Source organism: Bubalus bubalis, chromosome 2 (genome assembly GCF_019923935.1).
Source record: "Bubalus bubalis isolate 160015118507 breed Murrah chromosome 2, NDDB_SH_1, whole genome shotgun sequence".
NCBI classification, from domain to species: domain Eukaryota; kingdom Metazoa; phylum Chordata; class Mammalia; order Artiodactyla; family Bovidae; genus Bubalus; species Bubalus bubalis.
The window spans coordinates 33,024,500-33,049,984 of NC_059158.1; the positions used below are offsets into that span (position 1 = coordinate 33,024,500).

General features: G+C 44.2%; 1 protein-coding gene across 4 annotated transcripts in view; it reads right to left on the reverse strand.

Moving 5' to 3' along the window:
- The window catches only part of RUNX2 (RUNX family transcription factor 2), a 351,373-nt gene that overhangs the window by 108,721 nt on the left and 217,167 nt on the right, over positions 1-25,485 (reverse strand). Inside the window, exons 7-8 of one of the 4 annotated variants that reach the window (XM_025260962.2) lie at positions 15,700-15,765; positions 9,610-13,947 (exon numbers count right to left, since the gene is read on the reverse strand). The exons of 2 other annotated variants lie outside the window; for them this stretch is intronic. In XM_025260962.2, coding sequence (XP_025116747.1) covers positions 13,469-13,947; positions 15,700-15,765 — 545 coding nt within the window. In that variant the 3' untranslated portion in view covers positions 9,610-13,468. Of the gene's footprint in view, positions 1-9,609; positions 13,948-15,699; positions 15,766-25,485 lie in introns of those variants that run through there. One more of the 4 variants, XM_025260984.3, reaches the window with a different exon arrangement.

Sequence of the window (25,485 nt, forward strand, 5' to 3'; positions counted from 1 at the left end):
ATGGTTAGATAGGATCACGGACTCAATGGACATGAATCTGAGCAATCTCTAGGGGAGAGTGGCACGCTGCAGTCCATGTGGTCACAAAGAGTTGGACACTACTTAGCGACTGAACAACAGCTGGAGTATAGTATGGAATTCGTATGTTGGAAATTAATTCACATAAGAAATTTTTAACAGAATCAGTGTAAGTTAATAACAAATGGAAATAGGTTCATAAAAAGTAAAAAAGTAAACGAATGCTTAATGAAAGGATAACGCAGAAGATGCTACTCTCATAAAGGAAGGAAATGCCCCTTCCAGGGAATGAGCTTGAGAACTGCTTAGAAATAGATTCCAACCCTTGACGTCCCCTCATCCATCTACAGCGTGATCCTGCAAAAGTGATTTGACCTCTCTGGGATTTCATTTCCTAATCCTCTACAAAAGGGCCACTTTGGCCAATTCTGTGAGGAACAGTGGACCTCGTTATCTCTCTTAATGCTAGGCAGACTCTAGCTGCCTCTTAAAACTCCCCACAATTTCTCCATTCTGAAAGCCACTCCACATCTATAGATAGGTAAGAGTTGCTGCATGGAACCTTAGCAGACCATCTGGAAGATAATATATCATTGCCTACACTTCAGGAGAAGGTCAAGAGAGGTTAAGTGGCTTGTTCAAGGTCACACGTTTGGTTAGTAGGGATCTGGAACTCGGATCTTTTTTGCCACTTACTGCTTTCCCCTTTCTTTTGTTTTTTATTATTATTATTTATTTATTTGGCTGTGCTGCAGGGCACATGGGATCTTAGTTCCCTGACCAGGGATTGAACCGGTGCCCCTTGCAGCAGAAGTGCAGAATCCATACCACTGGACCACCAGGGAAGTCCCTCCACTTCCCCCTTTCAATACCTCGCTCAGCCCCTTCATGCAGCTGCATGACTGTGACAACAGGAAAGAGAAAATGGAAGAGCAGATTTCCCCCTCTGATTATATGAAAATCATCCACTTTTTCAACACCAACCCTCCCATATATTATGGTGGAAATGAAAGGCTTGTATGACTAAATATAGATGTCGAGTATCTTACAAATACTTGAGTATTTTAGGAAGTGGGAAATGAAATTGGCTGTAAGCAGAAATCAAAACTATCTAAATTCTCTCTAGAAACGAATCATTAACTTTTTAATCTCTGTTTTCAGCCACGTGAAACATTCATGAATTTGCTTAAATAGAGAATGGCATGACAAACATCTCTTACTGGGATGGATGAATTGAACAGAGATGCTTGCCAACATGCTTTTTAATGGTGGTGAGCCTTCCACTATATTGCTCTGCTTATAGTAGATGTTCAAGAAATATTTCCAGAAAGAAAAAAGAAAATAAGGCAGAGAGAATGAGAGGGAAAGAGGTCGTTCTATTCTCTGGGAATTCGGGACAATGGGATATTAATTCCATATAAAATAGATGTAAGGAAATAGTCTGTAAAATGCTTTAAGACAGTTGGAGAGAAACCTACTTATTCAGTTAAAGAGATTTAGATGATTTAGGGCAGAAAACACTGAGATTCCATTCCCAGGCTCCTCCAGGCCCCTGTACAAGTACTCAAAGCCATGTACACATCAGGTATCCCAACTCAGACCTGCGGCCTCCAAGATCAGTTCCGCCTCTTAGTGATGCCAGTTCAGAAACGGGGGACCTGGGTGCTGCCCCTTTGTCAGGTGGCGAGAAGGACCCCAGAGCCACTCTTGGAAAGGCAAGAGTTGAAGTTGACAGGAATTTCTTGGTCTGGGCCTTTCTCTTGTTAAATGAGGCCAATGCTGCCAAATTCGGTTCATTAATACCTTTTTCAGCAGCAACATTAACATGAAACTCAACACACCTAAATGGAAGACCTTGGAAGAGATCACATATTGAGGGTTGAGGTTGGGGCAGAGTCAACATTTCTGTTTTGAATGTGCCCATGCATTTTAAATTTATCCTTTATGCTATGTGATGTCTCTGAGTTCCTTCAGGGAAGAGGCCATGATAAGCCAATTGCCAAAGTTAGCCATGATGTTCAGTAGAAAATTAGTCTATAAAATAAGTTTAAAAAGATTACTTTGAAAGAGCAACATTTTTTTAAATGTCCAAAGAATATTTTTAAAAAAGCATTCCACTTGGGGCTCTAGCTGTATTGAGAGTCAAACTATTTGGAATCTTTATAGACACATTTTAAGAGAATCAATGTAGTCATTCAGTTCAGTTCAGTTCAGTCGCTCAGTTGTGTCTGACTCTTTGTGACCCCATGAATCGCAGCACGCCAGGCCTCCCTGTCCATCACCAACTCCTGGAGTTCACTCAGACTCACGTCCATAGAGTCAGTGATGCCATCCAGCCATCTCATCCTCTGTCGTCCAGGCATAACAATAATGCTTGTGCATGCTCAGTTGCTTCAGTCATCTCTGACTCTTTGCAACCCCATGGACTGTAGCCCACCACGCTCCTCTGTCCGTGGGATTATCCAGGCAAAAATACTGGAGTGGATTGCCATGTCCTACTCCAGGGGATCTTCCCAACCCAGGGATTAAATCCTCATCTCTTGCATTGCAGGTGGATTCTTTACCCACTGAGCCAAAAAGAATCTGCTTGCCAGTACAGGAGACATAAAAGATGTAGTTTCGATCCCCAGGTCAGGAAGATCCCCTGGAGTAGGAAAAGGCAACCCACTTCAGTATTCTTACATGTAAAATTCCATGGACAGAGGAGCCTGGAGGGCTACAGTCCATGGGGCACAAAGAGTAACTATAATAGAATCCATCTATTTTATATTTATTATGCTACAGACACTTTGCTAGGCTTCCTTGTATCTCATTAAGTCATTTACTTTCTCCACTGATGATAAAGGAGAGTGTGTCTAAAGTTTTAGCTTAGGGACATAGTCTTTAGAATCATACAGATCTAGGCTTGAGTCTTAATGGCTGTGTAACTTGGGCAAGTCTAAACCTGCTTCCTCATCAGTAAAATGGGGATAAAAACAGTACTACCTTCTTCCTAGGTTGCTGGGAAGATTGAGATAGTCTCATGAAACATTCAGCCAAGTGCCAAGGGCATAGTCAAGTGTGTGATGAAAATTAAATGTTGTAAGTATTCTTATTTGATCAGGTTATCAGTACCAAATATGACTTTTCCCCAAAAGGAAATTAAAACAATGGCCTCAGTGCCATCCCAAGAGTGGAAAGAGGTAAACCATCTTCTGTCTCCATTGCCTTCTCCCTGGAATGGTCATGCTAGTGAGGTCTGGGCCTAACAACCTTCAAAGACAGCTATGGAGGAAGAAAACAGTGAGAAAACAGTAGCTAGGGTGTCCTGTCTGCATTGCAGGGAAGGGAGCAGCAACCAGGAAAAGGAAGTACCAGGGCTTAGGAGGATGATGGGGACAAAGAAGAAAAGCCGTAAGGAGGACTTTGTTGGTGGTATTTAGTGGCTCAGTCATGTCTGACTCTTTACTACTCCACGGACTGTAGTCTGCCAGGCTCCTCTGTCCATGGAATTCTCCAGGCAAGGACACTGGAGTGGGTAGCCATTCCCTTCTCCAGGGGATCTTCCCGACCCAGGGATTGAACCTGTATCTCCTGCATTGGCAGGCAGATTCTTTACCACTGAGCCACCAGGGAAGTCCCAGGAGAACTCTGGGGACCTGATTACCAGTATGAACCTCTCTACCTGCTCCTAACATCCATTCCTTCTCTCACTCCTGCAGACTTTGGGCACAAAGCCCCAAGGAGAGGCAGTCAGGGAGCACCAGGCACCCTTACTGTCCGGGAAAGAATGCCTGGGTGGCGAGAGCCGGCCTCAGTGTGCAGCCAGGTCAATGTCTGCTGTGGTCAGCCCAGCCCTGCAGAGCCCCACAGCGGTTCTGGCAGCTCCCTGGGAAAGAAGAAAGCAGCATCTTCCATGTGTGGCAGACCCTAAAACAAAATAAGAACTGCAAGATTTGATGGACTCTGACAGGGGGAAGAAGAGAGCGAAAAAGATGGAACAAAGATGCCATTTTAAAATCATTGGCTCAGGTTCAGGATTTCACTATTTTCTATGGCAAGGAACAAGTAAAACAAAAAAAATCCCTCCTGTTGATGAGTTGTTGTTTTTTATTTTTTTACAGTCAGTGAAAGCCGGAGGGCACAGGGCTTCCGATTTTTCCCTCTCGGGGGACCTGGGAGCCGGTGCTCTGGAGAACTCAGGAAAGGGCAGGATGGCCAGAAGGCAGCAAGGCCCCCAGCAGGCAGCACGAGTGCAGGAGGCACCGGGGCAGGAGGACACTCTGTGTTTTCAACTCAGATTCTGTGATCTTTCTGCCAAACGGGGGTTTACAAAGCGAAAACCTCCAGAGCATTCTCATAGTTTCTGGCTTATTCGCCTGGTGTTCATCTTAACAGGAATCAGCTGCTTGCCTTCTCACTTCTCCAGCATGTTGCCGGGGAGAATTTAGCATCTGGTCTGGCTATTATTAAAAACAAGAACATCCTGCTCCCTTGGGAGAACAGCACCACTGGCAAGAAATGGACAGAGATATTATTTGCATTCAGGATTCCAGGGCTGGTTTCGGTTCAATATCTGCTCTCCCCAACCCACCCCCCGCCCCCATCCCAGGCTTTCATTTTGAAATTTCCCCATGCATCTGTCATTCGCATCGTGGTCTCCTCTTGCCTGAAACAGAGAGACAGAGCATAATTTTTCCTTTCACTGGGAGGCAAGAATCGCTGGAGTTGTTCAAATACTGCCCGGCTCCTTCAGTGTGATAAAGTTGAACTACCAGAGGAAAATTTCTTTTTTTTTTTTTTTTTTAACAACTGCGGAAATGAAAAAGTAAACAAGACTGGGGCTGCATGGGTATTCAGACTCCAGCTTTTTTGTTGTTGTTTTCATCTTTTGCTTTTTATTTTAAGCATTGGGCTACAAGCCTGAAGGAACCGTATAATATGAAAAACCCTGAGAGGTTTTATTAGCCAATAAAAAAAAAAAAAAAACTGAGTTCCTATTAACCACTTAACTCCTTGCTAAAGTTCCGCCTTGCATCCCTCCTGGATCCTTCCCTCCTTTGGATGCTCGAGAAGAGTGAAAGTCAGTCCAGAAGTCTCTCCTCCACAGTTTGAGTTCTCAGTGTGCCCCAGAAGTTGTGGTAGAGAATTACAGTCAGTAATAATCTCTGCCTTTCTCATCTGTAAAACCACTAATAAGATCTTGATAAGGAGTTGGATTTTCTACACCCTCATAGCCACACCCAGAAAGACTCTTGGGGCACACGGCTAAAAAGGAGAAAGGTCACTGTGATTTTCAAGATTTCAATATTAAATGACTGTGAGGGAAAAAGAGAATCGGGCTAAGACATTCCTGGGGTCTGTCACAAGTCCCACAAAAGGTTCCGCTCGTTTTAGGGCAGAAGAATAGAGAGAAACTCACAGAGAAACAGAAAGTGAAACTGGCCAGAGTTGCTGCACTGTCAGAGATGGAAGCAGTTATTAAGAAATAAATAAATAAATGACCTAATTTAAGAAGGAAAGGATGCCCAAGGAGCTTTAAATCATAAAGCCATTGTATGAAGGCCCTCACGATTACACACATCACATGGTTTTGTGTGTTGGCCTTTTGCTATTTTTAAATAATACACTTGCACTTTTTACACCAAAGCATCATCTGATTGTGTTTTGGGAGTTGCTGGTACCCTCATCTCTCAAAACCCAGCTCCGGCTCTGCCACTGTACCCTATATCTCCTGACTCCATGGATCCTACTCCATCTTCCTCCCTGCACTGGTTTACCCTGGGACTTTGGGCTCTCAGAGAGAAATGCCGTAAGGCAGTAGGAGAACAGGGCCACACGAGACCTGGCTGCAATTCTATGTTCTGACCTCTTCTGTGTGGTGAAGACAAAACTTGTTCTTGAGGGGCTTGTGTGGAAGTTCTTTAGCTTGTCCCTGGCCCTCCCCAGCCCCCATTTTTTTCTAGCATTCTGCTAGATGCTCTTGGTTTCTCCATAAGGATGGTATCTCTGGGGGGAGCGGGGGTGGGGGGGCAGGGGTGGTATTTCTCCCTTCCTATTGGCTGTGGAGTGACACAGAACCGGGAACAAGGCATGGCAATCACGAAGTGAGCTACCCTTGTGATGCTAAGACATAAAATAGGTTTTTCAGAAAACCCCACTGAGTGGTCAGACATCATCGCAACAAGATCATAAAAAAAAACAAAATTAAAGTAAGTTTTAGTAAACGTTTAGTGGGTTTCTAGAAACTTGATCTTTCTGCTTTCCAACTGGTTGAGCATGTCTGTCAGGACAGCAGGGCCGGTTGAATCACGGAACGCTTGTGAATAAAAATGCTTTACAAAAATGAATAATAGCCCTTCTTAGTCATCCGCATCACTGTGCTCCTCACATCTCAGGGAGGCGGCCGGTGTCCCCGGTCCCTTCTAAATAACCTATTTGAGGAAGAATAATTGCTTGTGGGAGGAAGGTGTGCTTTTTTTTTTTTTGCAGAATTTGCAGGAGAAAGAACATCTGAGGCAAATAAATGCTGTGTCAAGGGGCATCTGTGTGTGCACCGAGCCTCATCTTTCCCTGAGAGGTTGCTCTGGTACCTCTTCCCATCCCTTCCCCCTTCTCCCTCCCTCTCCCTCCCTTCAGGCGTGCATGTACCCATCATACACACACACCCAACACACACACACACACACACACACACACACCCCGCTTAGTGTATTACCCGTTACATCTGCAGTGGATCTTAGGCTAAATTTTGATGAATTATTATTTTTTTTTAATTTCATTTTCAAAGCCTCACAATTGAATGGCTACTGCTATGAAGCCCTGGGGGAGCTACAAAAAAAGGCTGGTAAGGAGCAAGGAAATGCCCTTGTCTTTGCTCAGAGCTCATAATTTAAATAAGGACCTATCCACGTATTGGTTACTACCTGGCCTTCCTTCAGCATCTTCTCCAGGCCCGAGGAGAGAGCCCAGGAAGGAAGAGCAGAGGTGGTGGAGAAGGGATGGAAGTGGCCAGGTGACCCAGGGCAAGGGAGAAGCCAGCTGCCCTGCCACCCCACATTCTCTGCACCAACACCCGGAGACCTCAGGTGGTGCAGACCTTCCCATGAAGGATCCTTCCCAGGCCCTTTCAGCTGACTTGAGGAGCTAATGCATGAGTCTGCCTGGGGTCTCACAGGGCAGCTAGCTGGCCTGCGCTCACTGAGACAGAGGTGGTCAGTTGACTTCCCCCAGAAAAACTCAAGAGACTACAAAATAGCAATCTTATCACAAACCACCCCACAACCAAAAAAAAAAAACCCTTGTTTCCTAGGGCACATCTCTAAACTAGCTTTAAATGATTGCGACAGACACTGAAACTGGATTGTGCCCCCATTAACCTGATCATCTAGGTAGGGTTGTTTGCTTACATCAGACCAGCCGGTACCTCCATTTCTGCCCTGGCTCTTGGCTGGGTCAGTGCATTTAACCACCCGCTTCCAAAGGGGTTGAAAAATCAGCTCGTGAAGATCTGCGGGCCCCGCCCTCCCAGTGAACGAGGAGCGCTTCCTCTACCTCCTTCCTGGCCTTTCCAGACTGTTCTCAAATCCCATAAATATAAACATGTGGCTCTTCAACCGCATCTGCAGATAATAACTTCAGGGGGCTTCCTGTTTACATGGCAATACCCATTTCCCAGCCAAATAAACTCTGCAACAGAGAGCTGAGGTGTTTATAGGGCCGGTCTCGGCTGGGATTGAGTTAACAGGAAACACCCACTCTCTAAGAAATGTCTGATGATTCAATATTTGGGGGGCAGGGGGCACGAAGGGTCAAAAACACTGGAGAAATTGCTTTCTTCTTCCGCCGGTCGTTTCCAGTGAGAAACAGAGAGCCCTGATGAACGCAGCCAAGCCGGCCAGTCCCAGCAAAGCCCCACAGCTGTGCTGATCAAGGGCTATGCGGCCCATGAAGCGGGGAGGAGGGAGGCAGTTTAGAAGGGAGAGCCAGCAGCCGCCTCCCGACACATGCAGACCTCAGGGTGCCATCAGGTGAGGTGATGAGAGAGGGTGATGGGCCTGCCTCCCTAGGAAGTCCCTAGGTGTCCTGCCTGATTCTCCTGTTTGAATAAGCAATGTCTTCTTACACTGGTTCTGTACAGAAAGCCTAAGAAGTTGGAGGCTTTGGCCCAATGGTTCTCAATCGGGGCAATTTTGCGCTCCACCCCGGCCTTGCCCGGCCCAGGGGACATGTGACAACGTCTGGAGACATTTTTCACCATCAGGACTGGGTAGCTGCTCGTGGTATATGGCCGGTAGAAGCCAGGGATGCTGCTAAACATCCTTCATTGCACAGAACAGCTCCCCGCACACACGCCAAAGAATTATCCAGCCTGAAAGGTCAATAGCACCAAAGTCTAGCCCAGCACCTTTCCATAAACCAAGAAGCTGAGACCCCCGAGGAGGACAGTGATGCACCCTAAACCCTGCTGCCACTGGACAAGGCTGGAATGGCCAAGAGAGCCACCATGCCCACCTCCCATGCAATGCCTTTTAAAGTCACACAGATGTTTAACTTACAAGGATAAATAAATATGCATCCTCAAAGAGTCGCAAACAAGTTCCCCTGCCTAAGTTCACCCCAAGTGCTTTTAGGATGTCTCCTAGGCTTAGAAATGAGCAGTTGCTAAGCTCTTTTAGAAAACAGAGCCAAAGAGGTAAGAATGAGCAGATCTGAAAGGTAGCCTCTAATTTGTAGTGTGACGTGGGCCCCTAGCCAGTGGTCATGCTCATAGGTACGGTTTCTTTGTCCCTCCCTAAAAGTGTGATAAGCCAAGGCATACAGACAGCACAGGACAGAAAGAAAGCAACCATGCTAACCCAGGCCCTCGACCTTCTTGCAGAGGAGGGACTTGCCAAAAATAAACAGCGGCCCAGAATAAAAGTCTCACAACTAGTAGAATTTTTCTGAAGCTAGAGCTCCCCAGGCCAAGGTCCGTTTTTACTCATCCTCGTCTTTGGTTGACTTTCTTTTTAGGAACCCCAAAGAGGTGTGAAGAGGAAAATAGATTGCCCCTTTATGGGTGGTGGCCCTTGTGATTACAGTCAAGGGTTCACTGCTGGCCCTATACATGTGCCTGGAGATGAGAATCATGGAACCATCGAGGCTGCTGTCTTTCCACCCTGACTGCTCCCCTGGTTGGAATAAGGGGCTTTACCCAAGAGTGGGGTGAGCACGCCTTCCTTCAGACAACAGTCTGATAAGGAAGTGAGTGCACTCCTAGATTCTTCACCCACCCATCTCTGTGTCAATCGCTCAGTCGTGTCCAACTCTGTGACTTTATGGACTATAGCTTGCCAGGCTCCTCTATCCATAGGATTCTCCAGGCAAGAATACTGGAGTGGGTAGCCATTCCCTTCTCCAGGGGATCTTCCAGACCCAGGGGTTGAACCTAGGTCCAAAGCAGAATCCAGCGCTTACCAAGATGCTTTTCCTCTCACCAATAATATAGGATCTCTGCTCTCATCCAGCCCTGGCAAGTCCTATGACCAATAAGTGCCCAGGTGTAGACAGGAGCAGGCGTCAGACAAGAGAAGAAGCCGCGGATGAGAAAAAACCCAGTGTACACACATAACAAAACCAAAAAAGCCATTTTATTGAAAATTAAATTCAAACTTCAAATTAATATTACAATCATGAGAAAAATGCCAAATAATTCAATTTACAGTTGCAACATACAATACAAATAGTCCCTTTGAAGTTAAGAGTAAACTCATCCACAATCATGACCTGTGGCACAAAGCAGAATTTGTACAATATGTGCACGAAAGCAAGTCTTGGGCAACAGCGATTGAAAAAAAAATAAAAATTGAAAGCTTGTATTTACACAAAATGCTACAAATATTTTTGTTCCACAGAAATCTAAGAATGGTAAAGCATATCCAAAAAAATGGAATTTTATTCAGAATACCTAAGAAATGACTGTAAGTTATGGTTTTGGCTGATAATATTTCAAAGTACTGCATGAAAAGGCAAACAGTTATTTGTAAACATGAAGTAAACAAACATCTAAAAACTTCTCACATAGAAAATACGTTTCAAAGGCATTATCTTTTTTAAGAACAACAAATTCAAGGTTTGGAAAAAGTCATCTTTTATTTATTTATTATGGTTCCTTCGAATGTCATAGGTATAATTATTGTTTTTGCTAATGCTTTGTGTTTTCACGTATTCCCCTAGACTCTGAGTCAGTCGCTTTCCTGGGAATGGAGGGAACTCTGAGCCAGCACACCCATCTCCTCCCCTCTGATTCCACAATGAATGGGGCCTAATGGTGTGCAGTTCTCTGCTCACTTTTAAAAGGTCCTGGTCGGGGTAGGACGGCCTGAAGAGTGAACCACAGCTAATCTGTTGAATCTTTGAGTTCTAAACTGGATGCCATTTCACAAAAAATCTAAAAATCTTTGGAACCTAATCTGGAACTCTGACACAGGTTAAAACAGGTTTTTTAATGTTGTTTTGGTCTTTAAAAAAGTGGCCGTATTGATGACGTTGTAAACCATGTCATTTTAACCTGAAGAAAGTACAGTGCTGGCTAGTTCATGGTTCCATAGTAGCAGTAAGGCTTTGTTTTAATCTTGAAATCACAAATCATGCACGTGACTCAGTGCAAATTAAGGACTTGTTGTTTTGTTTTGTTTTTAAAAAGCAAAATTTAATCCCCAGGCTGAAAAAGGGCCAAATTTGATCTAAGAAATGTAAATTGCCCCATTGAAATGGTTAGAGTGAAGAGAGAAGGAAGAAGTGCTTGAATTTTTCCCAAGAAAAAAAAACTTTTAAAGTGTTTCTGGGTTGCTGCCTGCAGCCATTACTAACATTTCAACACAAAAGCGTCCCTCAAGTCACTTAGTATGTGTACTGTAAACTTAAAAAAGCCCTTTTAACATTAAAAAAGAATGTACAGATATAGTACCTTTTTTATTAAATAGGGTACAGCTGGCACTGGAGATAACATTTTTATGTCAATTAATTAAGATTGAAATGTGTAACCAGACACTGGCTTTTTTAAGTGCTGCTGAAACAAACACACATATTTTACACTTAAAAATAAATGGATGGTGGTGTGCTTCAAGCCACCACACACAAACAATAAATAGTATCCATTACTACTTCCATCTTTAGGAATAGAAAAGTGGCTTATTTATCTAGGCATACTTGGTATACAACATTTAGAAGGCAAAGTGTCTTGGTTTGGTTTGGTTTGGTTTGGTGCTCCCCTTGATTTTTATTAGGGGGAGTCAGGGTGAATTCCCAGGTGAGAAGCACAGGTCCAATGCCCCTTGAGCTGTCCCGAGACGTTTGGTGGGTCTATGAAGTGGGCTGGAGGATGACCAGGGAGCGAGGGGCTTCTGGGGGCTGGAGGCAAATCTCTAACAGGTTCTGCCTAGGGCGGGGGGCTGGAGAGGGGCAGAGACTTTGAATGAAAGAGCCCTGACCTGTGGGGGAGGCGGGTGGGGATCTGCCTGGTGGTGTCATGACGCGGTCCTGGCTTGGATCAAGGACCAGGAGAGCTCAGAGTACATCCGACAGGAGGGCTTCAGCTCAAGTTCACACGCAGTAGTAGACACCAGATTCCACCTAGCCTTGCCTTCCTGACACCCTCCATGGTGAGAAATACAATGAGTATCAGAGGCTGTGTATGGGTCCCCACAGCCTGTGTGTTCTCAGATCAGCTGCCTGTTGGAACTTGCCTGCTCCTTCAGATGACCCTGCTCTCAGAAGACAATGACTTAATTCTGCTCCTTTAAATGCAAATTCTGTGGAGAGCTGCCAGTGGGGCCCAGGCTAAGGCAGATTTGGGTTCCCCTGACTTACTGTCTGGGTAAGGCGGGTTGGGTAAGGCTCCCTGGCACAGTTCTGTTCTCCCGTACCTTGCGTATCGTGACTGATCCTTCAGCTACGTGTGTGGCTTTAAGCTGACTGCGTCTTCAGCGTGAAGCCTGGCAATTTTAAGTTTTGCTTTAACTATGAAACCACAGAACGCCATTCTGCAGTTCAAGGATTCACTTGTGCTTGTCTTTTAATATGACGAGAGTCATCACTATTTCAAAGAAATTAGGAAACCACATCACTCCAGCATTTTATGCTGATAAAGGGCAACGTAAGTGATAAAGGACTCAGGGTTGCTTTTTAAATCTCTAATTATTGCTATTTTTTAAAAAAAGGCAAAGCTGTGTTAGAGGCAAATCAAAGATCTGAAAAGAACGAAACATATCAGTTCCTTCATACATTGCAAAAACAAGCTACATCTAAAATATTTGGAGATGGAAGTATTTTTAAAAAATCACATTGTGCCTGGATGAACTGAAATTGCTTAGCAATATTTCAGATATGGCTCTAGCCCACTGAAGAAATTTGTTATTTAATAAAGAGCACTTTTAGAGACCGAAGTCAACATATCAATACACTAAGAAATGTTTCAAGGGTCCAAATGTCATTAAATAATTATAAATATATCTTTAAAGTTATATGACCATTCACGTTAGCAAGTTACCTCAGATTTTACACATATTCATAATTTAAAAAAAAAAAGAAGACAAATAACACACAGCGAAACGCAAACACTATCTCTACCATTATGGCTATAATAAGGTATTGCCATTTTCAGTTTTGCATAACAGGAGAAGGAGTGGGTTGGAGGGGGCAGGTGGTTCGGGATCGGATTTCCTTTTGGTTCAATGGGAAAAGGAAAAAAGAAGTATGAAAAAGTGAAATAAAATAATCTATCCTGATCAGTATTTTTTTGAAGTCACTTTCTTAAAGTAGGAAAAAAAAATAATAATAAAAACAACTGAACCAAACAGTTCAAATGAGTACTTGCAGAAAGTATGAAAGCAAAAGTTTGGAACAGTTACTCTGAATGGATGGCAGGGGAGTGGAAGCATTCCTTTCTGCCTCTTTTCCCTTCGCAGGCACCTGGACCGGCTTTGTAAGCAGGTCTGCCCAGGGCACTGGTCCACATGTTGCGGCGCCATGAACCGTGAGGACATGTGGTTTCAAAACACAGGGAGGAAGCGGCTTTGCTCTTCCTCCCGGACTTGGAGTCCACCTCTCTGAACTGGCATCTGAACAGATGATTGAGGATAAGAGACCAAACGACAACAGCAAACAAAAAATACCTTTTTTTCTTTTTCCCTTTGTTTGTTTGCAAAGGTACATGTTTAAATAGAAAATGATCTGAAACCTGGTTAGGACTGTCTCTCTCTTGGGCCTTTTGCTTTACAAGATTTACCCTCTTAGGGTTGCAAGATCGTGACAGAGTGGCTGAATGCAAAAAAAAAAAAGAAGAAGAAAAGAAAATTTTCTAAAAAAACAGGCACTTTGTAGATAGCGAGTTGATATACATATATATGCACTCTCTATATATGTATATGTCGATACACTGGGGATGTGGCTCCCCACCGAGACCGCTGGGGCCACTGCTGAGGAAGTTTCAATAGGGTCGCCAAACAGATTCATCCATTCTGCCACTAGAATTCAAAACGGTGGGGGAACTGCTGTGGCTTCCGTCGGCGTCAACGCCATCGTTCTGGGTGGGCAGGTTTGGGTTTAATAGCGTGCTGCCATTCGAGGTGGTAGTGCACGGCGGTAGCATTCTGGAAGGAGACCGATCTCCCCCGGGCACCATGGGGAACTGATAGGATCCTGACGAGGTGCCATAGTAGAGATATGGCGTGCTGCTGGTCTGGAAGGGTCCGCTCTGGCTTTGGGAGGAGCCGGGGTAGGGTGGTGGCAGGTAGGTGTGGTAGTGGGTGGTGGCGGACATACCGAGGGACATGCCTGAGGTGACTGGCGGGGTGTAAGTAAAGGTGGCTGGATAGTGCATTCGTGGGTTGGAGAAGCGGCTCTCAGTGAGGGATGAAATGCTTGGGAACTGCCTGGGGTCTGAAAAAGGGCCCAGTTCTGAAGCACCTAAAAATTACAACAGAAGATGGGGGGGAAACATCTGTAAATATCAGTTAAAATCATAAAAGAATTCTTTTTTTTTTACAAGGAAAAAAAAAAAAAAGAAAACTTTAGCTTTTCCCCAATGGAACAGCAAGCCACAAACAGACTTTTCAAATGCACCAGTCACTACACAGTCTTTTGGGTTTTTTTTTTTTTTTCATTTTACAGTCTTTTAGCCTCAAGTTCTTCACACACACCCCACCCCCCACCGCCCCAGAGAATCCCAAAGGGCTTTAAAAAACCCAAATATGTGCTAAGTTGTGCATGTAAACCCCATACTCCATGAGACAGATTTCACTCACCAGACTTTAAGACTGAATCCTCATTGATTTTTTTTTCTCTTCCCTTTCTGTTTCTTGTGGCACCTCAGATATTTGGAAGTGACCTTCATACTAAGTCTGACACATTTCTTTTTCTCACCCAATAATAAAGAAATTCCAAAATGATCCGTTTTGGTATTGATACTCTTAGTAGGGCCCTTTCATCAGTGAAGGAATATAAAAAAAGATACCTTAACACAGGCCTATCACTTGAACTTGTAAAATAATGTAAAATCCTCATCTTAGTAACCAATTTATATATTTTTTCCTCATCTTAGTAACTGATTTCAAAAAGAAAATCAAACTAGATTTCAATGTTTTCTGGAACTAGCTTATGTATCTGGGGTCATATAGGGAGAGTTTGACCCTTAGAAATTCTGCTGAGGGTCATAAGCTAGCAGGATTGAAAGTGGGTGGCACCTAGTGATCACTGCGCTTCAAGTCTTGACGGGAGAAACAAGACCTGATTAAGGCCACATGCCAAGAGCAGCTCTGGGGAAAAGCTCCCTGGAAAAGGAGAAAGAACAGGAGGGCGTCTCACCATCCACCCACTGGGCCCATATACCACATCCTACAGGGTTAGCTGCTGGCCACTTTGAACTGGGAACCTGAAGCAAAGACAGTTTTCCCCTAAAACATGAGGTCCTTTAACTTCTAAAACTAACAAGATGCCTTCTTAATAGGTATTTCTGGCACTCAACTTATGAAACCACAGTTAGAAACCACTTCATGTGGAAATTAGTTTTCGGAAATGCCAAAAACTTATAGTTGCGATCTTTAAAGACTGGGTTATGAATTTCTAACACTGACAGAATTGTGACAAGCTCTTCGATTACACCAGCGTTCTTAAAGATTTTGTTCACACCTGAACTCTTCCAATCCTTTGGCTCTCATATATTTGCTTTTCCTACCACTTTTATCTATAAGGGAAAACACTCAGTATTCTTTTTAAATTTTTGGCCACACCATGCGTGGCATGTGGGATCTTAGTTCCCCCATCAGGGATCGAACCTCTGTTCCCTGCACTAGAAAGTTGCGTGGGCCATGTTAAAGACTGGACCACCAGTGAAGTCTCACTCGGTAATTCCTGAAGGCCTTAGTGAGCAGGTACTTCCTCAGCTTCCTTTTTATTTAGCCCCTGTTCTGGGATCCTAAAGGAAGCATCTCAATCTTCTTCTTTCAAGGTGCTGATCGAGAGTTGTTCATTTCTGTTAAAATGCACACTGCCTTGTGTTCTTTGTAAAATGCTCAGGTGTTAAGTGCCTTAGTGGGCACTCATAACTAGAAGTGTCTACTTCAAAGCAATATGTCGTTAATAAAAGTGGTTCTCACTCATCGGGCAGTCTCAGTCAGACAACCCCACCCAGCCCAACCCAGCAATCGTGAAAAGTCTCACCTGCCTGGCTCTTCTTACTGAGAGTGGAAGGCCAGAGGCAGAAGTCAGAGCTCGCAGTGTCATCATCTGTAAAACGAGGGGATGAGCTCTAAGTTCCCTTCTGCTTCTACCATTCTATCACCGTGAATCCCAAGACAGCAGGACAAGCTACTGCCTTGGGGGAGGGGGAGGGGAGGCTGGGAAGTTCCCACCCCTCACAGTAAACCTTCCCGGAATCCACAGGCCCCATAAGCAGAGGGGGAAAAGCTGGTGAGCAGCTAGCTTCTAATACCGGAAGCAAACACTTTCAAGATGACAAACCAAAACTCGCACAGTCTGGGCAGTTGCTCTCTGCTTTTGATAGATTCTTCCATCCTCCGCTGGCCTCTCCCTAACCCCTCCCAAGTACGAAATGCTGACAAGTTCAAGTGTGAAAAGGTGCAAGGAGGGACGTGGACAGAACTGCCCACGGTGGTGCAGATGAGATCTGCCATCTCCCTGCCCCGGGCTTCTGTAGTGCCTGACACGACACAGGCCCAGCATGGAGACCACAGATGTTCTCAGCCAGCCTCATTTTCATCGCAGGGCATCTAGGTGAACTTGCGTCGGCAGAGTTAATAGGTGTAGGCAGGCCACTTCTGTACGCATTAAGTTCAACACTCAGCTCGTGTGAGAGAAACCAGAATAACGTGAGCAATTTCAAAAGGAAAGAAGTCACACTTAAAACAGCAGCGTTTGCTCCACAGAAGCACAGAGCTCACACAAATAGGCTCATCGATGTAAAAAATGCTTCTCGTGAGTATTTATACTTAAAATATCCTGTCCTTATAATTAAAATTCCATGTGGTTTCCCTTATTTTAATGCAGAAGCCCTATGAAGCCCTATTAAAACCCTTTATGTGGGACCCTGCCAGTAAACTCCAATGTGGCTTTGAATTTATCTCTCCGCCCCCTACCCCCAACTTCTTGATTTTACCTGATATGTTTGGCTGATGTTTTTATTATCCATCACATGCCGGGATCACTGTACCTTTTGGGTTTAGAGATGCCGGCTAACGCAAATTGACATTCATTTTTCAATTAATGAGCTCTGGTTGTGGTTTATAGAACACCATGCGACAGGTTTCCGCTAGGTTTATAGAATTTTCACCAGCGGCTTCCAGTCACTTAAGACTGTCAGGTCTTGAGGATTTAACTCCTTCTGAGCAAAGAGAGCTGATGTGGACTTTAAAGGGATTATACGGCCATTTTTATAACTTAAAAAAAGATGATTCTCTAGAACTTGCTTAGTGTGTTCCTACAGAACACACTGTAGGAAGAAATTTTAACAACTTGTCACAGTTTCACGTGAGATCTCTTATATAATAATCAGTGGTGGGGAGATTGAAAGAATCCTCAACTTAAAAAGAACTTAAATTCCTTCCTAACTTTCAATTATTTTCTATATTATTACAGAAACAAATGCTATAACTACATTTTCTTTCTATACTTCTAATCTCTTTTTTGTACAAGAACTCAGTTTTTCTTTTAGAACATCTTCTCAGGTTGTTCTGATCTTTGTGTCCTAAACTATTCATACCCACATCACCAACCACAATACATACAACTACAAACCATCTACAGACCTAGATATTATGTCAACTAAAGAAAATGTCATATCTATTTATTGCAAGGATAAGGACAAATGCCTGGAGAGTTCTAGAAGCACTCTTACCCCAATCTAATTTTAGAAACATAAAGCCAAAGCTCAGTAACTGCCCCAGTGATCTGCCTTGTAGCCTGAGAGCTCCCCGGAGCCGGTTTAAAACACCAGATCCCAACCTACAGATTAAATAAAGCCAGTACTGCCAGGAGTTACTTGAAGCCCAAGATAAACACGGTACATCTCCCCAAAAGACTGGCTTTACTCAGGCTGGAGACAAGCGGATGCTGCACAGTAAACACGAATATGATATGGACTAGCACACAACATTTGGGTGAGTTTTCAGGCAAACGAAAAAATTATTTCAACAGAATTTTCCATTTTTAAAGCTTTAGAACACTTAGATGGATTTTCAGACAAATGAAAACTGATTTCAACAAAAATTTGCACTTGGGAGGCTTTAGACTATGCCCCCAGGTTCCCTAAGGTACCCATTTATCCTCCTATGCTGGTTTGGGGTATTCTGGTGAGAAAAATCCAAACACCTCTTTTACTGTCTAGATAATCCTAATCTAACCCACTGACAAATAGAGAAGCTAAACAGAGAAGGGGAACCATTTACTCTACAAAATCACCCAGCTCCAGAGAGGCAGAACCACAGTTAGACAAGACCTCTCAGACTTCTAACCTCTTTTTAATCTTAGTCACCCTTAAGGAATTAGGTTGACACAATTGCAGATATATTATATATAATCTGCCTTAAAAGTTCTATATGCTGAAATAAATTTGCTTAAAAATATTTAAGCAGGTTCTTCTGGTGCCCACGTGTTGCCCCCAAAGAGAGTTACTGTTCTTGGGAGGCTATTTAAAAACTCTTTCAGCACTTGCTGACCTAATTTGCTAAGCAGTGAGCAATTAATTTAGTTATTCATGGCGTAACCTGAGTGAGACCAAGGTCAAGGGCTTGATTCCCTTAGGACCTGCTGATTCCCTACAGATGCATTTCATTCCAGAATGACCCTCTGCACCCCTTGCCAAAGTCAGAGACCTGCAAATTTCTGTCCTTATCAGAAAGAGCTGCAGGAAACTTGCTCATTGAAACAGCAGCAGCAGCGGCAGCGGCAGCAGAAGTTTTTCACAATCTAATATACCTGGGGAAGAATATATTGATAAAATGCCCATAAAGCTCCAATAAAAATAAAATTGAAGTTAAAAGTAAAAATTCCTTGGGAATTCCCTGGTGGTGCAGTGGTTAAGAATCCACTGGTCAGGGAACTAAGATCCCTCATGCTGTGGGGCAACTAACCCCTCATGCTAGACCAGAGAAAGCCCACGCACCCCAACGAAGACCTAGCACAGCCAAAAGGAAAGAAAAGGAAGCACTGATTATTCTTCAGTGAATGCAAAGTCTAATCATTGTGAAAACCATTTTTTAAAAAGTAAAAATTTCTTGCCCCCCCACCTCAAAGTCTATGGGGAAAAAGGAAATAGCCTGCTTTTACCCAACCAGTTCTCTTGGGTCTTCTGAGCAAGTGGAAAGTGCGGTGGGGAAGGAGTGAAACCAAGATAAGGGAGAATAAAAGAGAAACTCTGATCTCTGGTTCCTGTGGCCTGAAAACCTCCACTCAGCGCCTTCCACATGCTGCTGTCTAATGCTAGTTATCTTGACTTGTGCTGGACTCCTAACTAGAGGGAGCTACAGCAGCAGTGATCTAATACTCATTCATCTTCCCCTTTTGGGTTTAATAACAACCATGCTTGATGTTTCTTTCCCTAGTACCTTCACATACATTTTCTCATTCAATAGACACTCAAACCGTTATGGCTTGGTTGGTTGAAGATGGGCCAAGATAGCGCTAAAAAGACTGGAGATAAGAGCTTGAAAAGAATATTGGACTGGGGTACTTGCCATTCAGGGCTGTCAGCTAGGAAACATCACACCTAGGGACCATCTCCACTAGGAAGTGGAATTTACACATCCCAACCGCGGAGGGCAGGTCGGGACACAGAAAAGGACCAGGGACCTTGAGTCCAGGTGGAACACAGGTTGGCAAATGCAGACTTCTCTGTCCTTTTTTAATGCAAGGGCAAAAATATACAGTATGAAAAGCCATCAGACTTCTCAGCAATAAGGTATTAACTTCAAAGCTTCATGAAAACCTTTTAAATGGTAGGAGTTATCACTTCACCAAATCTCAAATAAGATCCAGGTACTTTTTATTAAGGGCTTCCCTGATGGCTTAGTGGTAAAGAATCCACCTGCCAATGAAGGAGACACGTGGGTTTAATCCCTGGGTTGGGAAGATTGCCTGGAGAAGGAAATGGCAACCCACTCCAGTATTCTTACCTGGGAAATCCCAGGGACTGAGGAGCCTGGTAGGCTACAGTTCATGGGGTCACAAAGAGTTGGACATGATTTAGCAACTAAACAATAACACTTTTCATTAACCCCCTTGCAGCATCCTCTCTATTGGAATAAGAAGCAGCACCTCTCTCCTCTAAACATCTTCTTCCCCTTCTACATTTTGGCTGCCGCCTTCCCAACTGCTCTATTATATAATTTCCTATTTCACTCCTGTTCTAATAGCATTTATTTTCCATATCACTCTTTTGGGCCCTCAGCCACTACTTTACTGAATTATTAGCTGTTTCTTAGCCTGTGCTCTCCAACTACAAAGTAAACTTTGGATGGTAAGGATTATGATTTATTTTCCTCTCATATCCCTCAGAACAGTCTACAGGGTAAGAGCTTAAATTTTTTTAATGTAAGCATATGAATGGATGAATAAATCAATGAACAAGGCAAATGGGCTAGGGATTCAAGAACTCTGCACAACAGCTGGTATATTTTTTGATGCATTAAGAAAATAGATATTATAATAAGCATTCAGCAATGGTGGCATCAGACCTAAATGTAACTCAAATACAATTCCTAACTTATGAAATCTCATAAAACTCTCTTTAAAGGGTGTTCAAAGCTCTCCCCAAACATCACTACATCACTTGACTTAACGTTTCAGACAGAGGCCAACCAATGGTAGTTGCCACTAGTGAACAGATGCCACTGTGCTGTGTCCAGTATCCTGAGAGCCCATATCTATGTTAAGTCTGCACTGGGGAGTCAGGCGGAGAAGAGAGAAAGGAGAAAGAGGGCCAGGCTACAAATGCACAGTGGATGGGCACGTTCCTGTCCCCAGGACCCCAGGGTAACCACTGCCACTAAGGTTGTGTCATTTATTTGGAGTAGGTAGCAGTAAAGCTCACACCCTGTTTGAATTTCTGGACAGTAGATAGAGCCAGTATGTCAGCGCCACCCAGAACTGAGGATGGCTTTTACAGATGAAGAAGTGGCAGCCAGGAGACAGGTGGATCTTCATGACCCTGAGATGCAAATGCAGTTCTGTCCCAGGCCCGCGTGAACATCTCCCCCTTGGCTGCCCTGACAGTGCATGCCAGCAGGAAAATGCAGAGCCTCAGCCTTGAGTTTCCTTAGATCTGAGTTCTCTGAAAACACACACAGAACGGGAAAATCTTCCACCTTTTCAGGCCATGCTGATGCAAGGCCTTGAAAAACCAGAGGGTATCACCCTGACCCAGCACAGGTCACGGCTACCCTTTACCAGGTGTGACCGAACAGCTCTGCAAAAAAAGATAATGGGAAAACTACTGGCACCGTCAGAGCTTCCTGTTCTACCCTTCCAAGGTCACATCTCTCGCTGCTCAGGATGAACCTTCCTGTTTGTGGTATAGGCCATTCACTCAGGACCCTCACCTCACTGCGGCTCTGTGCATGCTCAAACTTACAGCTACCTCTCTGCTGTCTGCCAGACCCGGGTACGGTAAGCAGGGCCTTCAAAGCTCACCACCACACAAGGACTTTCAGGTATACAAATCCTTATCCTCTTTTCTTTACCCTATACATCCAGGATATTTACATATGTAAATTTTACCACTCTGTGGTAAAAGTATTGTCACTGGTTTTAGAGAAGTATTTTCATTTTCCAACTAAGGTATTTTAAAGAAGTACTTAGAATATTTAGTGTTAGAGTATTTAGAAGTACTTAGTATTTAGAGAAGTATTTTCATTTTCCAACTAATGGGAGAGCAAATGAAGAAGAACCATGTATCCCCCTTTGAGATCCTCCCTTATTTCCACAGTATGGTGCTGGGAAAAGTTGGGTACTTCCGAAAAATCTGCTAAATGAATGAACTACTAGCGTAGTCCCAAGCAGATAACATGACAGAAGCAGAAAGGCTGTATAAACATTATCTAAAAATCAACTTTCATCTCTACCCAGAAGATTACTTTGCATTTTCCACACTGAGGCTTTAAGAGATTCTACACCAACTTTCTTTCTTTCCCTGAATTTATTCCTTCTCACTAAAATGATCAAGTATTGATCACTCAATTAATTTTACTTTTAATTTCATTAAATCAGTCAGAAAACTATACCCCACGTGGAAGAAATGTGATGGGTCAGGCTGATGGGAAAGAAAGCAGAAAAATGAGAATCTGAAATCGATTTTTTGAAGATAATAAAAGGTCAGACCAGCACGCTCCATAGTTGTGCAAAAGAGAGGAAAGTGCCTCGACTATCCAGTATAAATATTTATTTTCCGTGTTGTAATGAATTGTACTTTTCCACTGCACGCTCACAAATCCTGAGACCAGCTGATCCCAAGGCTAAGAAAGTATGCTACGTTGAAGGAAAGAGAGAACAGGGGGGAGAAAAAAAAAGTACAACCTGGCAATTTTCAAAAACTTCAACCATCCCTTTAACCCACCCAAATTTTGAGGATATTGTTGGAATAATACATTTCCTCTTGGTGAGGGGGAGGAGGGTGGTGGTTAGATGTGCAGTGTGTGTGTGATCCTGCGTGCACAGGGCGGGAGGCTACGAGGAGGAAGAAACCAAAGGATGGGGTGGTAGGGGGAGAGAAACGGAGTTAAAAAAAAAAAAACACGAGAGGGCTCTTCTGGCTAGGCCTTGATGAAGAACTTTTTAAAGGCTAGGAAGGGTGGATAGTCTTTGAAACCAGATCCGCAGCAGGAAGGAGGCCAGCACCCAGGACACCGTGTCTTTCAGAAGGGGCCACCCACGGTGCCGCGGCGGTCATATGATTGCTCTGTCACATCCTGAAGCCATTTCCAGCCCATGCACACGTCTGTGCTCCCATTTAGAGAGGATGGGATATATTGGGAACACACATATGGAAACACTTTCAGAGAATCAGTTTCCATGAAATTCATAATGAGCCAAGTGGCTTCAGATGTGGTTGCGTTCCTCCGATTAGCCAGAAAAAAAAGAAGGGGAAAAAAGGAGGAAAAAAGGGACAAATCCACCCTTTCAGACCTTATTTCAGTTTCAGAGAAATTAAAAACCGCTAATGACTTATGGCTACCAAAACACAGAGCCACAATTAAGAGAGGAGGGACTAGGAAAAAGAGGGATGGAGGTTGGAAAGCAATAGCCTCTCCCTCCTAAAAATAACAGCTTCGGTATCAGTAATCTTATCTTCGATCAGGGGGTGGCTTTCCTGTGACGGTATCTGCCTAGGGTGATATAATTAATTTTCTGACATCCTGGCAACGTGGAGTGCGCATGCACACGTGTGGGGTGGGGGACATGTGGACAGAGGCAGAGGCTAGGAAGACCCGCTCTTATTTGATAACATATGTGGCCAATTAAGATTATTTTAAAAATTGCAACTAAATGATAAATTGTTCCTAAGTTAATCTTTCCAAAAAGCCTGAATTTAGAAGGGACAGGCTGGTATTTTCCCGTGGCCTGTGCTAGTGGTAACTCAGGACTGTATTAAAAGCATAAATTTATGAACTAGCTGAGATGTTATATATTAGACACCCAAGTCTAGCTGATAGGAGGGCATGAAATAAAGAAGGGAATACATGGGGGAGTTTTTTTCTTTCTTTTTTTTAAGGACATATTACTGATATTAGTAAATTAAGATGTTATTTTTATGTTAAAACCAAAGTAAGCATATCATGGAGGAAAATTCACATGACATGAAAATGCTCTCCAGGCAGGAGCCGGGTGGTTTGGGGTTATGTCAGCAGATGGGGGAGCAGAGTGTGCAGGAGGAGCTCCAGAGTTCCCTCTGCCCCTTGAGGTGCTTCAATGGGAGAATCTTTCAAGCATGGTATGTTGTTTAGGAATGCTGTGAGGATGGGCTGGGGACCAGCATGGACTGGTGCTTAATAGCCCAGTCTTTGCTCCAACCATAGGGATCTTCCAGGTGTTTCTGTAGTCCCAGCATCTCGTGGTGTCACAGATTTTACTAATGGGGAAGAGATTTGAGGATCCCACCTGCAGAGCATCCATGAAAGATGTCTATTTACATTAGAGCATTAAATCCTCAACCCAGCCCTGGAAGGGAGATGGTGTCACTGACCCCACGTTATGGATGACAGACTGAAACTCAAAGATTTCCTCAAGGTTACAGACCAGTAAATGATGGCCCAGAACCTGGCCCCAGACCTGGGGGGCTCCGCTGCCACAGTCCCTTCCACTGTTCAGAGATTCAGTGTCATTAAAAAAAAAATTTTATTTTGTGTTGGAGCAGAGTCAATTAACAATGCTGTGATAGTTTCAAGTGGACAGCAAAGGCACTTGGCCATACATATACATGTATCCATTCTCCCCCAAATTCCCCTCCCATCTAGGCTGATACATAACATTGAGCAGACTTCCCTGTGCTACACAGTAGGACCTTGTTGGTTATTCATTTTAAATATAGCAGTGTACAGAGATTCAGTGTCATTTTTATGAGAGTTCTAACATATTGGCAGCCATGCCTACCTGTAGGGCAATGAGGAAAAGAGTTCTGATCAACTACCAGTCCTGGGGGTGAAGGCAGAGATGGGATATTGAACTGGGAGACTGGTTCCTCATCCCTATCTTGAGGGCTCCACTCAGACTCTGAATTCCCACATGGTCTTTACCGCTGATGTTCTGAGTGACTGTAAGCAGGTCACACTTTATATTCCTCAGGTTCTCTCCCTGGATAAGACTCTTGTAAGTGAGAACTGGCAAAAGTACACAGCAAATGGTAAACATCTCCATCTCACGAGGGTATCCTTTCATACGGTATTATTTGAATTAGAAGAGCCAGAGAAGAAGGAATATGTAAAAACTGGGGTCCAAGCTAGGAAAAACGTGAGTTGAGAATCAGAATCCTGGAAGCTCCCGATTAAACTCCACACACCCATCGCCAGACCCAACCAAAATCTTCTGTAAAAATAAACATGCCTCTTGCAGTGGGAAAAGGAGGCTAGGAGAGCAAATAATCACCATAGTGACCACATTCCACCATCCCCTAAATGCACAGACTGTGTTTTCAGATCCGGCTCGATTCTCTCCTTCTGAAAGTCAGAATAGATCTGCCCGTCTAAATCTGGCCTCAGCGCAGCCTGACTCTCCCTGTGACTGACTCGAGTGCTGATCCAGGAAGTCTCCAGGCAGCAGCCACCTCGGAGGGAGCAGCCTTTAAAACGTTGACAAGCTCGGGGCACAGTTTTTCTTCAAATAAAATTCCGTTCAAAAGGCTTAGCGCCCTGGTGTGGTCCAACAGCCCCAAAGCCATCTTGAACCTTAATACCTGTGACTCAAACCACCCGATGCCCCAAGACCTGGAACGTGAACCAGATGACCAAAATGCCCTGGTTCAGTTTCTAAGTCAGCTCCAGCGGCTCTCCCAGGCCTCACACGACCCACGTTAACCTGAGATCAAAACCACAGGCTTCGGCCTCAAGCCGTGTCCTGCCAGGACCCAGCCTTACCCGTGCCCCTGCTCCCGCTCCACTCACATGCATCCACTGGCCTGCCCCTCTGCCCAGGCCCTGGGATGGGTTTGCGTCCACGGAGACCCTGTAAGAGGCTTCCTGGTTGTGACCAGAAGGTCGCCCTAGAATCAGGAGCCACCCGTGTGTGTGTTGTATCTGCTGCCCAGATGAGCTCCTGAAGCCTTGTCTCCTCCGACTTTCTGGCTCCTCAGGCTTTCCTTGTTGGTGACTGCCTACATGTTCTGTGACTTCATGTCACGCTTTTTCCTCCGGTTTGTGTACATGTCTAGATCGCTCCATTAGGCACACAGCAAACACTTGCCGGAGTAACAGTCCTGTCCCAACTTGCCTTTCCAGGCTCGTC